At 39.9% G+C, this 17,983-nt stretch overlaps 1 protein-coding gene across 2 annotated transcripts in view; it reads left to right on the forward strand.

Moving 5' to 3' along the window:
- Positions 1-7,620: 7,620 nt before the first annotated feature.
- DERA (deoxyribose-phosphate aldolase) overlaps positions 7,621-17,983 on the forward strand; it is a 117,368-nt gene continuing 107,005 nt past the window's right edge. For both annotated transcript variants that reach the window (XM_041736100.1, XM_041736101.1), the window contains exon 1: positions 7,621-7,709. In XM_041736100.1, coding sequence (XP_041592034.1) covers positions 7,679-7,709 — 31 coding nt within the window. In that variant the 5' untranslated portion in view covers positions 7,621-7,678. The remainder of the gene's footprint in view (positions 7,710-17,983) is intronic.

A 17,983-nucleotide genomic window follows, 5' to 3' on the forward strand; every position in this document is an offset into this window, starting at 1 on the left:
CATCTCAATTTTTAGCTTTTGCCAGATTAATAGAGTTGTTTTTGATTGTTAGCTACTTTTGTTCTTATTTATTTTTTTAAGATTTTTTTTTTTTTAATTTGTAAGTAATCTATACATCCAATGTGGGGCTCAAACCTACAACCCTGAAGAGTCACATGTGCCACAGTCCTGAGTCAGCCAGGTGCCCTGCTACTTTTGTTTTTAATAACAGAGGGCATGTTTTCAGAGATTTTACCTATTTCACTTTTTTTTTTTTTTTTGAAGATTGATTTATTTTAGAGAGAGAGCATGTGGGGGCAGAGGGAGAGAGAGAAAAAGTCTCAAGCAGACGCTGAACTGAGCTTGGAGCTTGATGTGAGGCTCCATCCTACAACCCTAAGATCATGACCTGAGCCGAAACCAAGAGTTGGATACTTAACCAACTGAGCCACATCAGGCACCCCTAGTATTAAGCTTTTAAGGCTAACAGTTTCCCTTTGTAGTGGTATATACTAGGCATTTAGACCACTAGCAGGCTATGGAAATAACTGTTTTGGTATCCTTTGTGTATTGATTTTCTATTGCTGTTGTAACAAATTACCATAAATTTGCGACTTAACACAAATTTGTCTAACAGTTGAGGTCAAAAATCCAAAATAAGTGTCACTAAACTAAAAATAAAGGTTTTTATTGACAGGATTGCATTTCTTCTGAAGGACTCTAGAAGAGCATCTGTTTCCTTATATTTTCCTTATATCTTCTAGAAGCCGCTGACCTTCCTTGGCTCATGGTCCTTTCCTCTGTCTTCGGTGCCCGCTAATATCTTCAAATCTTGGACTCTCCTGCCACCCTCCTTCACTTAAAAGGACATGTGTAACTATAGTGGACCTGGATAATTTCCCCAGTTCAAGTTTCTTAATATCTACAAACTCTCTTTTGCTGTGTATGGTCATATTTGCAGGTTCCAGGAATTAAGACATGGACATCTTTTGTAGGCCATTAGTCTGCCTACCACATTATGTAATGGGAGAATCTTCTAATAGAACTAACTTTCACAAAAAGTTCAAGTATCTATTATAGTTGCACTTGTCAAAGTCTCTAGCATTCTTTGTGTTTCTAACCTAATCACTGTTCTTGTCTTACTCAACGTTCAGCAGCACTCAGTAGTTGTCTCTTAACTTGTTTTTGAAATATATTTTCATTGCTGTGAAACCACATGCCTGGTTTTCCTTATACTTTTCTAACTTCTCCTATATTTGCCATTTCTTTTTCTGCTTGACTTCAGGTCTGGGCTGTACTTCCTAGTTCCTTCTCTCCAAAGGGGAAAAAAATATCCATTGTTATGGCACTCAGTATTTTCTGATATCTTCTAAATTTGTATATCCAGTCTCTCTGAGCACCAGAGTTTAATGGTATAGTTGTGTTTGCACCTTAACCTTTATAAGTATCTCAGACTTAATTATTTAAAACATCTTAATTTTTCAACCAAACCAATTTCTCTTACCTTATTACTTATTCCAGTAACCAGCACTACCTAATACTTAATACAAACTAAAAGAGAAGTCCTTGGGTTGCCTGGGTGGCTCAGTCTGTTAAGCAGCCGACTCTGTCTTGGCTCAGTTCATGATCTCAAGGTCTTGGGATTGAGCCCTGTGTCGGGCTCTGTGCTCAGTGTGGAGTTGATTTGAGATTTTTCTCTCTCTGACTCTCCTGCTTTTACTCTCTCCCTCTCTATAAAATAAAGTTTTGTTTTTTTTTTTAAAGTCCTTGAGTCCATTCTTACCCCATTTCTAGTTTATACACAAGTCCTGCGGGTGCTTCTGAATCTAACTTGCCTCTTCATTGTTACCCCCCCAGGCCAGGCTTTCTATTTGTCACTTGACATTATTACCATGCCTCGCTGACTACTCTTCTTGTGCCTGTTCCCTCTACCCTGTCCCCATCCATCCATCCATCCATCCTCTACATGGCAGGAAAGCTGATTGCTTTAGGATTTGAAGAGGCCAGGGGACTGCCTTATTTAAATCCATAGTGGCTTCCTATTCTAGCAATCTCTTATTATGATCAGACTTCTGCCTTCTGTGACCTTTTCATTTTTCCTTTGCTTGCTTACATTGCTGTAGCCATGGTGGCTTCATTTCAACCTCAAGGCCTTTTCACTTGGCTTGCTATGTCTCCTACTTGGTCTACTCTTACCTAGGTATTTGGATGGCTAACCCTTGTGATTTGGGTCTCAAGTCCTCCTGTATTCCTTCTCATCACTTATTTTGCCTTTATTTATAGTTCTTATCTGAAATTACCTTGCCTGTTTTTCATCTTCAGTAATACTACCCATTGGCTAGAAAAGAGGCTGGTGTACTAGTAAGTACTCAGAAGTTACTGAAACAAGGCCCTAAATTAGCACCAAATCTTATTAGACTAGGAGGGTAATTTTCTATTTATCCCTCTTGCAACAGATCATCCTGTTCAGTCATTGAAAAATCAAAGCCCTTGGCCATGTACAGCCAAAGGCAACCTGTGGCCCATTTACCTAGGAGGAGCCCAGCTTGTATGAGAGTCTCATCCTAACCAACTGTTTCCCATTCCATTCTTTCTATGGAGCTGCCTCTTTAGGTCCTACTGTGCAGTAGGTCATGGTAATTGAATTCCCACCTCGCTTTTAGTAATTTCACTTGTGAATCATTACTTTTTAGTTTTAGTATCGTCCAGAGGTTTTTTCCCAAGAAACCAGGATTGAGTGTGGTCAGTAAATTGTCTTGAGAATTTTTCCTATCAATAAATGAAGGTCACATTCTTTTTAATGCCTATAAAATAGTACAATAAATATGTGTTATAATTTATAACTTAAAATATTAAATTTTTAGTAGTTCATATTCAGTGGAATTATTTAATTGAGCTGGCTTTTCTCTGAGACTAAGGGCAGAGGAGTGGGCTACATAGTATGTAATTTTCCAGAAGGAGTAATAACGGGAGTTGAAAATGCAGACTAGGAAGAAACATTTCTTTAGTAGCTACCAATGTTTTATACCAGGAGGATTAATATTTTGAAACAAAATGTGATTCCTGTTGGATTACCATAGAAGTTACTGTACATGTTGGATTTTATACCAGGGGGATTCCTAAGGAGCAAGAGCATTTTCAGGAGGTCTAGCTTTTGTTTATAGGGATGCACAATTGCCAGTGATACAGTGCCACTTAGGACAGTACAGAATCACAGTTCCTGATGAGACAAAGGAGGCATCTAACAAATTTACCTAGGAAAACAAGGTCAAAGCCTCTGAATGATGGATAATGAACAGTAATAATACTTTATAGGTTGAGTCACTTTATATAATAGGAGAATACAACTTGGTCAAAATATCTCCAGTAACCCAATGAAGGTTAGGATATTACCCATTTTATATATGGAGAATCTGACTTTGAAAGGTTAAATGGCTGGTCTAATGAGTTTGGCTTCAGCAAGATAGTGGGAACAGTACTTCTGTGGTCTGTAGAGTTATATTGCCTGGGCTTTAAACCATCCCCTAGCATTCACACTAATTTCACTTCATCTGTAAGAGGAGATAATAGCTCTCACACATTTTTGGGGGGAATCTCTAACATTTAAAAAAATATATATTGAATAATTGATGTAAGGAACTTAACCCATAGGAAGCACTTAGTGTTAGATAGTATTATATATTCTATCAATGATTGTATAACTTTGAGATTTTGTGGAGCAATAGGTTAAAGGAAAAAAGATCGGGGCAAGATAGAATGGTTTGCTTTTAATCTTGACAAGTGAGGCTGTTAAAATTTTTTTCTACTACCATAATCTTCATAAAAGAAAAGAAATTTTAAAAAATCCAAGTTGGTACTGAAAGACCTAGTCTCAGAATAAAGATCAGTTACTTAAATTGAATAAATTTAGGTTCCATAAAAGACTCAATATAATTCTTATTATTTCACCATGAAGCAGGATTAGATGTTCTATTAAGTGTCGTTCCAGTTCTGAAATATGTTGATTTGACATTCGTACTTTTGCCTAGTTCTCATTGCTTCTACATCTCTCCTTTTTTGACTTAGAAAACTGGTTACAATCCATGATCCGAGTCGTATTACCTAAGGAATCTGTGAGTTCTCCTGGGAATCATAGGATTTGAGATTAGTCAAATGGAATTGGGCTGGATAAAACCATTGCCACCATAAGAAAATAGCCTAGCAAGTAATATATAATCCTTCATCTAATAAATAGACACATATGACTACTATGTGGCAATGACTCCACTAGACCCTAGGCATATGAAGAAGCAAACACAAATGGTCCTTTCAAAGTTAACAGTTGAATTACTCCTAACTCCAGGCTTTGTAGGTTCTTGAGACTTTAAGATAAATATGATAAATTACGAGAGCTTTAATTTTAATTGAAGACAGTGTGGGGATGGGAAAGGTAATTTATTTGGCAATTTAAAAATTATATTAAAAAAGGAATAACAAAATTTGCATTACTTAAAAAAATGACAATACTTGAGTTTTTACTCATGTAAGAGCCAGTTTGAGCAATAGCTCCAGACTGGCATGCAGAGTTTACTCTTCTCTGTTCCAGGTTGATGATTCTTTACAATTGGGTTGCATTAACATTATGTGAAGGAACTTAAAAATATGGATTCCAGAGTGATGCCTAGGTGGCTCAGAGGTTGAGCGCCTGCCTTCCACCCAGGGCATGATCCTGGGACTCCATGAGTCCCACATCAGGCACCCTGCATGGAGCCTGCTTCTCCCTCTGTGTCTCTGCCTCTCTCCCTGTCTCTGTCTCTCTGTGTTCCATGAATAAATAAATAAAATATTTAAAAAATATATATGAATTCCATGATCCTAGAGACTGTGATTCAGTAGGGCTGTGGTAAAGCCTAGAATCTAGAAAAAACTCTTGGAAGATTCCAGTGTAGTAGTGGTGGTCTACAGATAATTCTTTGAGAAGCCTTACTTAGGATACTTCAAAAGTTTCAGAAAGCAGTCAGTTTAAAAGGGAAAGTCACAAAGTGAAGCTTGCCAACATTTCTCCATTAAATTTATTTCATGGGGTGCCTGGCTGGCAAAGTTGGTAGAGCGTGTCATTCTTCATCTCAGAGTTGTGAGTTCAAGCCCCACATTGGGCGGAGCTTACCTAAAAAAGAGTAAGTAAAAAGCATAAAACAAACCCTCACTTTTTGCGTTCTATCCCTACTGTCTTTCTGAATCCTGACAATTTAACTGAGTTTCAAACTGTAGAGATTGATTCCAGATTAGTATCCGCAACAGGCCAATTTTAGAAAAGGTCACTGAGAAATTTTTGAAGGAGACTGCCCAGATTTTGGTGTTTGTTTAAAATTGTATTTTTTTATTCATGATAGAGAGAGAGACAGAGAGACAGAGAGACAGGCACAGACACAGGCAGAGGGAAAAGCAGGCTCCATGCAGGGACCCCGATGCGGGACTCCATCCCGGGACTCCAGGATCACACCCTGGGCCAAAGGCAGGTGCTAAACCAGGGCCTGGTTTAGTCACCCAGGGATCCCCCAGATTTTGGTGTTTTAATTAAGCTAGAATCTCACTGCTTTTGTTTGTTTTAATAGGTTTACATTATATGTGGATACATATAACAAGTGGCTTAGAATCTGGCTTAGAGTTGTATCTTCCCCTAAAATCAGAATTCCATTTATTTTCTTTGTATCTTTTAGGGATGTCAGTGCTTTCTAGCTGAAGACCACAGGAATGCACCTATAGTTGGATAAATTTGGGTTTATCGATTTGTTGGAACAAGGATAAACAACATATGGAACTGTGAAGTGCCTCAGTAAGAAAGTGTTAGAAATGACATAGGGTTTGGGCTTGTGTTATATGATTTGGAGAAGGTTCAAAGAAGCAGAACATTACTCTGGATTGGATGCTGGCAGGAAGTGGTGATAATTCTATGACAGGGCATCTTAATTCTTGGTTGAAATACAAGAAAAATGAGGTGAGGTTAAAGCAGATGGGTAAAGAAGTGACAGTTACATTAGCCAGGATGGGAACTGTTTTTTTCATTTTTTGTGGTTTGTACATGTTCATGTTTGTTTTCCGCGTTCAAATGCGGTTGCAGTGACCTTGGCTGATATTGATGTTTTGTGAAATTGTTTATGTTCTACTTGGGAGCACCATGGTCTAGCTGCTCTGGACTTTCACAGCCTGTTTTTCACTTTTTCAGGGTTAAAATGAAAATAAAGGAAAAATGCTGTTATACATATGAGTAGAATCTAAACATGTCTAAAATCACTGAGCAATAGCTATGTCTTGACAAGCAGAGAGGCAGCTCAGCGTAGGGGAATAAGACTGGAATTACTTTTCCTATTTATCCCCATAACTGTTGTGTGAACCTGACAATAACATTAACAGCTTTCATTTGTTGAGCATCTACTATATGCAGTAACATTTTTTAGGTGCTTTATACACATTGAGCAGCTTTGCAAGACATATATATTTTGATCTCCCCATTTTACAGACAAGAAGACAGTAACATTCCTAGAACCACCTAGTTAATAAGTGGGATTGCTGGGACGCCTGGGTGGCTCAGTGTTTGAGTGTCTGCCTTTAGCTCAGGGCATGATCCCAGGGTCCTGGGATGGAGTCCTGCATCAGGCTCCCTGCAGGGAGCCTGCTTCTCCCTCTGCTGATGTCTTTGCCCCTTTCTCTCTCATTAATAAATAAATAAAATCTAAGAAAAAAAAAAAAGTGGAATTGCTGATCTAATCAGGGGAGGGGATAGAACCTACTCACTTTCCACTACACCAGGACGCCTCTTTATTCAGAACATTCGTGTCTGCAGGCTTAGCAATGGAGATCTACGTACTTGGCGGGATTGTTCTGAGACTCCCATGCTGTCATACATCTGAAAGCACCTAGCACAGTGACAGGCTCATGGTGGACAAGCTACAACTAAGACTTTTCTTTCAGCAGAGTGGAGGTGCCTCTGTTGAGATGAGTTGACTACTAGTCTATGTTGAGTGACTCCAGCCAATTTAAACATCCTGGTTACAGAAAAGTTATAGGCTGAAAATAAAAAAAGTTAGTATCACAGATTCTGAGTTTCTCTAATAATTTCCAAGAAATTGTCAAGGTCATTTCTTAGAGATGACAAAAATGAAGCTTAGAAGGGCAGTTGATGGGGAAAAAAAAAAAAAAAAAAAGGAAGAGAGGCCGCTGATGTGCCCCGCGTCCCGCCGCATCACTCAGTGCCACGCGGAGGCACCAGGCTCGTCGCCCCTAGGCCGCTCCCGCTCTCCCCGCAGCGCAGCCGCCTGTCCCCGAGGTCCAGGGTGGAGGCCGCAGCGTGTGCGGGGTACGGGGCTGCCGCGCTCCGCATGCGCTTGGGCAGTACCTGGGACGGACCCTCCTTCCCCTCCCGTGACTTCCTCTTGGAGTTAAAAGTTTCTAAACGTGTTGGTTCAGCGCATTTGGCAACTGAAGCATCTTAAAACGGGCTTTGGCGGCACCGCGCGGGGCGCCAGCGCCCGAGCCGCGCACCTGGCGGGGGAGGGCGCCGAGGGGCGGCGGGGCCTGGCGCGGGGGCGCGCGCCCCGGGTCCGCGGCCCCGCCCCCGAGGGCCAGGGGCGGGGCGAGCGCGGCGCCGCCTGGCGGGGCGGGGCGGGGGCGGGAGGGCCGCGCCGAGGGAGCCAGCCGGGCGCCAGCAGCCGGCAGCGCCATGTCCGCGCGCAACTGGGGCACCGAGCTGGGTAAGGGCCCCGCGGGCGGTCCCCGCCCGCCCCCACCGCCCCCATCGCCCTCGCCCCCGCACAGCGCTCCCCGCGCTCGCCGCCCCCCGCGGGTGCTCCGCCCGCGCCCGCGCCCGCCCCGGGCAACCCAGGCCCGAGACGCGGCGGCTCCTGCGCTCGCGGGCGCCGGGCCCGGTGCGAGCGGGAGACGTGCGAGGGGCCCGCGTGGCGTGGCCCAGCGGGGCTCGTTCCTTCTGCCTCCGCTGCTGGCGGACAGACCAGGCCCCAAACCAGCGACCCCCTCCCCGAAAGGCCCCTCAGCACAGCACAACAAGCCCCCAAACCACCGAAACGCACGAGCTAAACCCACAAACGAGGCAGGCCCCCCCGGGCGAGCCCCTTGCGACTGACTTCCCGCTGGGTGTCCGCGGTGTCCGCGGTGTCCGCGGCGTGGCCACACCTGTGCCCCCAGGTGGCCGGGCGTGGCCTTGCTCCCGGGAAAGGTGCCCCATCTCCGTAACTACCGCGAGTCGTGTGAGGTTTGCGAAGCCCGGAGATTCCTGAAGGTGCATGAATTATTTGATCATTTTTCATTTTATTGATATTATCAACCGTGGCAAGAAAAAGTTTACTTCTGATTTGCTGAAATGTGAGAATTCCATAATTCAAACAGCAGAACCACGATCGGGGCCAAAGGTTAAAGATCTCGGCTTAAGTAGAGCTCCGGATGTCTGTATCCTGGATCTTCGACTTAGTTGTGTGATTTTGGGCAACTTACTTGATCACTCTGTGCTTAAGTTTTTTTTTTTTTTTTTTTTTTTGATCTGTAAAATGGTTATAATAGTAGTACTTCGTAGGGCAGTTTGGAGATCAAATGAGAGGATTTAAAGTGTTTGGTACATTCTGGGTACTCAGTAATAATAATAGTGTTCTGTAGAATTCTGGTTTTAGGGGCTAGTTTTCAGAAAATTAGCTATGGTTTTTTAGGACACACAGAAGCACTTTTTGTTTTTTTTTTTCTTTAAAAGTGACTGTTCCAATTAAATAGGCTAGACTTAAGGAGGTAGTCCAGAACTTTTGTTAAATGGTAAGTGTGTGTCTTTATAAAGATACTTGATTTCTTCACCAAATTGATTCTCCTTCAGTTATTGCCCTTTGGCAGATTATGTTTTAAACTCTAGTTTAAATCTGAGATGTGGACTTTAGTAATAAAGGCATATTCCCCAGATTAGGAGATCCTGAAAGATGGTGGATGGGGTACAGGATGGAGTGTAGGCCTTACATTGGTATCTTCTGGAATATGGCTCTTTAACTTTGCACACACTGAGCATACACCATTGTTTTCCAAAACTTAGATGTTTATTTTTCTTCCAAGAAATACAATCAAAACAATTTTTACTTTTTTTATTGATAAAATTGACACGTGACATTTTACTTTATTTGCAAAAATTACCATCACATCCGTACATTTGTTGAAAAGTAACAGTAAAGACAAAAAACAATTGTTATGTAGAATAATTGTAAATGTAGTTTTTTTGCAGCTATTTAAAGCATCATAGTTTTGCTTTATTCTCTTTGTTTAAATAAAATCAGATACATTTCAAGGATTTTTTTTCCCCCTTCACTGGTATTAATCATTATTCCAGACAGAGATTTAGCCTAAAATGTAAAATAGGTTACTTGAATTATTTATGTACTAGGAAAAAAATCATTCAGTATTAATTTATGCAGTATATTAACTGATGCCTTTTATAGTTTTCTAATTAAAAGTCTTTTTGAATAAACACTGTCACTTCTTTTAAAGAAATTAATGTGAATTCCCTATTACAAAAGGAATTCATGCCTATTGTAAAAATTTTAGAAAATATAATTAGCACAAAAAACCTGAAATTATTACTAATCCAATCACTTATTTATATGAAGTGTATATACCTCTAGTTAATAGATTTTTTTTTTTTTTTAATAAATAGGCTCATTTGAGACTGAGCCTCACCCTTATGATCAAACCCTTTAGGGAAAACCTACTTTTATCATGGCATTTAGATATGTGAAAGAAAGCAAATCCTCTAACTTTAATGTTAATTTTTATGTCTATGGTTAGTGATCAGTGCTGTCTGTGTAGGGTATTTTATACTTAAAACATTTCTGATTTTCTCCAACTCAAACATAAAGATAAAAACACTTTCTTTCCGCAATTCTTACTGCCCTTTGTGCGCAAGTGACAGCTGTATCCTTATAAAAGCTTGATTAGTTTGTAGTCGGAAGGGTTAAAAGCCCTAAATCTGGGCCTGGTATTGAGCAGCCTGTGGTTCTGGCCAAGCTACTTGATTTGTTTCCACCTAAGTCATTGGCTGTCAAAGTTTGCTTCCTGGACTAGCAGTGTTGACATTGTATGAGATCATATTAGAAATGCACATTCTGGGATCCCTGGGTGGCGCAGCGGTTTAGCGCCTGCCTTTGGCCCAGGGCGCGATCCTGTAGACCCGGGATCGAGTCCCGCATGGGGCTCCCGGTGCATGGAGCCTGCTTCTCCCTCTGCCTGTGTCTCTGCCTCTCTCTCTCTCTGTGACTATCATAAATAAATAAAAAATTAAAAAAAAAAAAAAGAAATGCACATTCTCGGGCCCCGTTGACATCTTAATGAATCAGTTCTGGGATGGGGCTGGGCCTTCTGAGTTCTAAGTCCTCTGGGTGGTTCTGCAGCACACTCAAGTTTGAGAACCACTAGCCTAATGAGCTCTATGGTGCTATGGGGCGTTTCTTGCCTTATGTATTCTATTAAAATGTTCCTATGTTCTTTTCTTTATTCTCCTAGACACCTCCCAAGTTTTGCCTAAAATGTAGGTACGCTCAGGCAGTGATCTTTCTTTTTGTTTATTGGTGTATCTCAGGCACCTGGAATAGTTTTCACCGTACCAGAGGCCCTCAAAGATGTCTGTTGAATGAACTAATGAATTTAGAACCGCTCCTTGCTTGGGAGAACTGGGGCATTTCTGTGTAGGCAGGTGCTAGGGGAGGTACACTTTCCTTTTTCTGAACATTATTAAAATTTAAATTTGTTACTTTTGTCTCAAGAGGCTTATGTTGACTGTGTGGCTTCCTTTCATTTTTCAAAAAAATTTTATTTATTTTTATTTATTTATTTATTTATTTATTTATTTATTTATTTATTTATGGCTTCCATTCAAATGTAATTTTCTTTGGAGGCATCTGGAAAATGGGGGTGTTGTATTAGGTGACTTCTAATGATCTCCCTACTCTGTAAATCTGTAAGCTCTTGTGTACAGAAAGAAAAATGTCAAAAGTATCTGAAAAACAATAGGGAAAGAAAGCAATTGAAAACTGATTTTTATTTTATGTATGTATGTATGTATTTATTTTTAAAGATTTATTTATTTATTAATGAGAGACACAGGCAGAGGGAGAAGCAGGCTCCATGCAGGGAGCCCGATGTGGGACTTGATCCTGGGTCTCCAGATCATGCCCTGGGCTGAAAGTGGTGCTAAACTGCTGATCCACCTAGGCTGCCCCAAAACTGATTTTTATTTTTATTTATTTTTTTTTCAAAAGCTGATTTTTAATTTGGAGGGATGGCTTTCCTGTATTACATTCACAGGAGATTATTTTAGGCATATATCCTCAGTTGGAATGATCAGAGATCATGATTACTGAGGAATGTAAAGATTATTTTACTCTGTGGAGGCGCTTTCTGTAGTGCAAGTCAGAACAAACAAAAGGGGCCTCTTATTTGTTTAAAACACAGATAAAGGAGATTAGCTTTGGCTAGTTGCCAAACCAAGAGCCATGATGGGATTTTGTATTTTATGAAGCACATTCATTCATTCAAAAAGTGGTTATTGAATACCAGTTATGCACTGGGTAGTAGTATTCTGGATACAAGATGGACAAGGATAGTTCCTGCTTTCACAGACCTAGGTCTGATTCAGGAGCTGGGCATCAAGCCAAAGGTACAATTAAAATAATTGCAAATGTGATAAGCAGTTATTTTTCATTTATTTTTGTCCGCTTAAGCAATTAGCTAGAGGTACCTAAGCTGTACCTTGAATGGATTATGATATCCAAGTGTTCCGCCTTCTGACATTGTAACTTTTATTTTCCCTTGAAGAACTTAGGTAAGAACCAAGAATGTAGGGAGCTCATTTTTGCCACTCCTGCTAAAGAGTAACTTTGATGCAGAACGCAGATTTTGGTAATGATTTTTCCACTGCAAAGCTATCTTTAAAGAATTTTTTAAAAAATAACTTGGAATGAAATTTTAAATCTTAAAGTTTGGCCAAGCACAGGATGCTGGAGAATAATTCTTCAACACTAGCCACGTGCCAGACACTGTGCCTAGATGCTAGGTACAAAGATAATGGTTAACATAGAGCTCTAGCTACATTCCAGGCAGTATGTTAAATACTTTTTGCATTATCTCAGTTACTCTTCGCAACAGCTCTATGAAGATTCTACTCTGATGTCCTTTTTGCAGATGTACAAACTGAGATACAGAGAGTTTTAAGTAACTTGCCAAAAACCAGTTAGGCAGAGCTTAGGCAGAGCTAAGGTGTCAGAGCCAGAATTCAAACCTAGGTGGTTTGGTGCTAACGCTGCATGGTTAACCACTGGACACTGTCTCTTGGTGCTAATTGGGGGCACTCAGTCTGTAATACAAGATTGTATTGTTGACCAGCAAGTCAACAGCAGGTGAATAATTTTAATGTGAGTCTCTTAGGTTTGCCCATGTCTTTGTGAGATGTTTTTTTTTTTTTTTTGAAAGATTTTATTTATTTATTCATGAGAGACACAGGGATAGAGAAAGGGGCAGAGACACAGGCAGAGGGAGAAGCATGCCCCATGCAGGGAGCCCGACATGGGCTCATCCTGGGTCTCCAAGATCACGCCCTGGACCGAAGGCAGGCGCTAAACCGCTGACCCCCCCAGGGATCCCCTGTGAAAGCTTTTTGTTTTCTTCCCATAATCCACCTTTTTCTTTTTCTTTTTACCTTTTTTTCTTTCTTCTTTTTTTCTTTTCCTTTTTTTTTTTTAAGATTTATTTATTTATTCAGATTGAGAGAAAGAGAGAGGCAGAGACACAGGCAGAGGGAGAAGCAGGTTCCATGCAGGGAGCCCGATGTGGGACTCCGATCCTGGGTCTCCAGGATCACGCCCTGGGCTGCAGGCGGCGCTAAACCGCTGCGCCACCGGGGCTGCCTTATTTTTTTTTTTTTTTTTATTAAGTGAATTCTATACCCAATGTGAAGCTTGAACCCAAGATGAAGACTTGAATGCTATATGACTGAGCCAGCCAGGTGCCCCCATAATCCACACCTTAACCATTGCAATTTGTTTTAGAGAAGATGTTTATTTTGAGAGAGAATGGAAGTATCCAATCTTTGGTAGATTAGGAGAGTAGTTTTAGATATCACTGAATAAGAACTTTTCTGGGATGACATGTTAAACCCATCCTTCCTCTGGGAATTTTTTTTTTAAGATTATTTATTCATTCAAGAGAGAGAGCAGGGGAAGGAGCATGAGGAGAGAATCTCACTCAGATTCCCCACTGAGCATGGAGCCCAATGTGGGGCTGGATTCCATGACCTATGAGATCATGACCTGAGCCAAAATCGAGGGATGCTCAGCTGACTGAGCCACCCAGGCACTTTTGGGAATTCTTTACATAGATGTACTGATACACCTCAGAGCATCGTGGAGTGGGGACCTGGGAGTGATCTGCCAAGTGATCAGAGTAGAGGAGTTTTAGTTTCCTTAATTTCTTTTTCTTGTCTCTTTGTATTTTTATAAAATCCCAGCTTTCATGCTCCAGTCTTTGGGCTTACCTTGTCTTGCTGGGTTTAAAAACCCATCCTGTCTCTTGATTGAAAAAAGAAGAAGAAAGAATGAAAATAAGTACTTACTGAAAATTTGTAATTTGTTTTGTTAATTTGAGATGACTTTCTTGTTCATTTTGTTTTTTTGATTTCTAAGTCTGAGACCTCTCTTTATAGTTTCCTGAGAACTAGAATCTCTTTAGTTGTAAACAAGGCAAGCAGAATTAAGAGTCTCTAGATTTTAGGAGAGAAATGACATAAATCACCCTTCAATAATTCCATTTATTTATTTAGTTAGTTAGTGAGACAGAAGGATGTTGAAGTTTGTCTTTGAGTTAAAAAAGCCAATCCCTGCCTAAAACAAAATGTATGGTAGCATATTCTTTATTAGGTGGCATGTGAAAATTTGGCTGTAGCTCAGTTTAGGTAAGAATAAAATTTAAAAATTTATAGATTTCTGAAGGAAATGGACCAAGTGGAGTTAACTTGAGATTTTTTTTGACATTAAACTCGGTTTGTGCAATATTTTAAGTTAGTGTGTATTTTATATCTGAATCCAGTATTTTTTCTCCTTAATGCTTAATATATATATATATATATATATATATATTATTTTGGGGTCTAATAGGGTAATTTTGTAAACATTTTCTCTTTTAATTCTTCTAGTAATCCTCATCTCATAGGTGAGAAAACTAAAGCGTTGAGAGTGTAAGTAACTTGTTAAATGTTTCAGAGTTAGTAAGAGTTGAGGTCATGATTCAAATCCAGAACTTCTGGTTCCAAGTTCTTTGTACCATAGCTGCCTCTGTATGTGCATGTGTGTGTGTGTGTGCACTTATGCACGTGTGCAGAATATTCTAGGAGCTTGGGTAAAAAGATACTATGAAAGTCATTATTTTATGTAATTATGATATTGGTAATGATGAATTTATTATCCTTCCATTAAATATGGATTATAAACCAGAATAACAAAAAAATTCTTTTTGCTACACCTTTTTCTTTTAACTTTAAAACAACCTTAAACTTTTAGGAAAGTCATAAGTACCGTAGGAAGATCTTTTTCCTCTGAACCATTTGAGGAAAATGGCTGACTGACATGTTGTGTCACTACCTCTGGTTGTTTATTTCCTCTAGGAGATTTTTCTTAATAGCTACAACAGCATTGCAACCATTATAGTGAGAATGTTAACATTGATGCATTATTATATCCAGTACATGAATCTCATTCAAATGTAGCCACTTGTTCAAATACTGTGCTTTATTTCAAAAAAGATCCAGTTCAGAATCACACATTGCCTTTGTCCTGTGTCTCTTTAGTCTTCTTCAGTATAGAATAGTCTTTCATGGACTTGCAGGATCTTCACGCTTTTGCAGTCTACAGACCAGGTATTTTGTAGAATGTTCCTCAGTTTCTGTCTGCATTGGGGTTTTTTTGTGGTTAAATGTAGGTCATGCATCTTTGACAGAATTATCACAGAAAAGATGCTGTGTTCTTGCTGCATCCTATTAAGTAAGCATATGATTTTGATTTGTTTCATTATGGATGATGTTCATTTTGATCACTCGGTTAAGGTGGTAGCTAGCCTTCCCATAGTAAAGTTAGTTTTTTAAAAAGATTCTATTTATATATTTGACAGAGAGAGAGAGAGAAAGAACACAAACAGGTAAAGTGGCAGGCAGAGGGAGAGGGAGAAGCAGGCTCCCCACTGAGCAGAGAGCCCAATGTCAGGCTCAATCCCAGGATGCTTAAAGGCAGACACTTAACCAACTGAGCCACACCCAGATGCCCCAGTAAAGTCAGTTTTTAACCTTTGCAATTAGTATGTATTTTGTAGGGGTGGTACTTTAAAAATTTTTTTAACTAGGCTCCATGCCTAGCATGGAGCCCAACACAGGGCTTGAACTTATGACCCTGGGATCAAGACCTGAGCTGAGATCAAGAGTTGGATACAGGGTGCCTGTGTGGCTCAGTCAGTCAAGCATCCAACTCTGGATTTCAGCTCAGGTCATGATCTCAGGGTTGTGGGATTGAGCCCCACGTCAGGTTCTGAGCCTAGTGTGGAGTTTACTTGTTCTTCTCTCTCTCTTCCGCTTCCCACTTGTGCTCTCTCTCTCTCTCTCTCTTAAATAAATAAACAAAATCTTTTTTTTTTTAAGAGTTGGATACTTAACCTGCTGAGTCACCCAGGTGCCCCTGTGGGGTGGTACCTTGAAACTATTTAAATATCCTGTTCCTCTGCAAATTTTCAATTTATTTATGTTTGCTTGTTTATATTAGTGTGTATTTGAGGTTTCTTATTTTCCCCATGTTTTGTAATTGTTACTATTATTAGTTAATATTCAGATTGTCCCAGATTTTGCCTACGAGAGCCCTTCAACCTGGCTTCTCTCTTTTTTTGACATGACCATTACTTTTAAGTACTTCCTATTTTCCAGCTTCACAAGGTATTCCAGGTTTATTTGATACTTTCCTTGCCCTAGCACCAGAGCCAGCCATTTCTCTGAGTGTTTCTTTTGGTGGATGATGGTATTTAGAAGCAAGATCTGGGCAGTTGGTATGCTCATGGTAAATGGAGTGTCTATATTCCCAAGTCTCCCACTTGGCAGAGCTAGAGAATGTATGTACTATACACACACACACACACACACACACACACACGGCGTGCGCATTTACTTCTATATTTATCTAATTATCATCTATCTATGTTTCTCTCTATAATGAGAACTTTGATTATCCTCTCCCCCACCACCCTTCCCAACAATGGTCAGAAAGGAAAAGGAAAGAGGGCACCAGAATAAATTTTTTAAAATTTATTTTTATATGTTATAAATTTATAGTATAAATAGTTTATACTATACATAGTATATACATAGTTTTTTAAAAAAACAAACTATGTGGCGTGCCTGCTGTTGCTGGCACTTGTTTCTGGATACTTATAGTAATGTCTGGGATATAAAATTATCAAAATAAGCATTACCTGTTCTGTGCTCTCCCTGGAGTTCACAGTCCACTAAGGGAGATAGTCATATAAATCATTACAGAGAAGTAGTCAGATTGCAGAAATACAGAGGAATTCACAGGCAGTTCAGGGGAAGCTTTTTGGTAAAGGATATTTTAACAGATAGTAGTTTCCGCAAAGGGCCTGAGTAAAACCAGCGTGGCATGTTTCTTTAACTATAGGAACCCAGTTTTTAGATTTCTAGTGTAATCTCCTCATTATATTATAATGGGTAAGAGTAATATTTTAGTGAAGAAAGAAAACAATCCTTCATATTCTATTTATGAAATACATACACTGTCAATATAATAATTATATTTATCCTTAGATTTTAAATTGGGCATCCTTTTATGAACTCTGGCTTTTACCTTAGAAGTCTTTTACTATTTGCTTGTGAGCATGAGTAATGAGGCTATTATTTACTATTTTTATTTTTATTTTTTTAAAGATTCTATTTATTTATTCATGAGAGACACAGAGAGGCAGAGACATAGGCAGAGGGAGAAGCAGGCTCCCTGTGGGGAGCTTGATGTGGGACTCGATTCCAGGACCCCAGGATCACGACCTGACCCAAAGGCAGAAGCTCAACCACTGAGCCACCCAGGTGCCCCAAGGCTGTCTTTTATTATTCTGATACTGTTCTGATAAATAGAAAAAAAAACTATAATAATTTGGATTGGTCCTCTATGGTGCCTCCTTAGTCAAAAAAAATGTTTTTAAGCATCTCTGCCCCATAGATATTAATTGTTAGAAAGGAAGAGAAACTTCAAGCACTCACTTAAAATGGGATACCTCTGGAAAGAAAGACTAGTAAATAGGACAGCAGATAGAGCCCTTGAGGATGCGATTTAAACATGTCACTAGAAATTGTTTAAGTGGAGAGCTCTGGCCCTTTTAAAACACTGTCTGTCACTTGAGGATTGGGTCACCTTGAAATGTGTTCATCTTTGAGTTAAAGGCATAAAAAGGCACTTTGAAATTTTTCAGTTAACTTTGGTGTGTGTTGTGTGCTTGTCTAACGGATGTACCTCTCGTCAGTCTGCCTCAGCTGTGAGTCAGTCCCTTGGAAACTAAAGTGGTTGCAAGAGAAGGATAAATGTTTCATCTCTGCTCTAGCAAACTATACAGGATATTTTTAAAATGTGAAGACACTGGCTGCAACTTCTGACTCTCTTTGTATAGTCTGGTCTTCCTCGCCTAAAGCAAAGTCTGAGATAAGAGTAGCTTCTGGTAATTACTTCCTAAAAGAATGCCACTTAACTGGTGCTTTGGTTCTGACGGAATGTGGTTAATGATGTCAAGGTTGTGGTCTTTATAGTCTGGTAAAAATATCCGAATTAACTATTCTTGTAATCTGGATTTGGATAAACTTTTCAGTTGAACACCTAGTAGACACACTCCTGTCCCCATGGCCAGAAGGTAAGAGTGTGTGTGTGTGTGAGAGAGAGAGAGAGAGAGAGAGAAA

This window comes from Vulpes lagopus, chromosome 21, assembly GCF_018345385.1.
Source record: "Vulpes lagopus strain Blue_001 chromosome 21, ASM1834538v1, whole genome shotgun sequence".
Lineage (NCBI taxonomy): Eukaryota > Metazoa > Chordata > Mammalia > Carnivora > Canidae > Vulpes > Vulpes lagopus.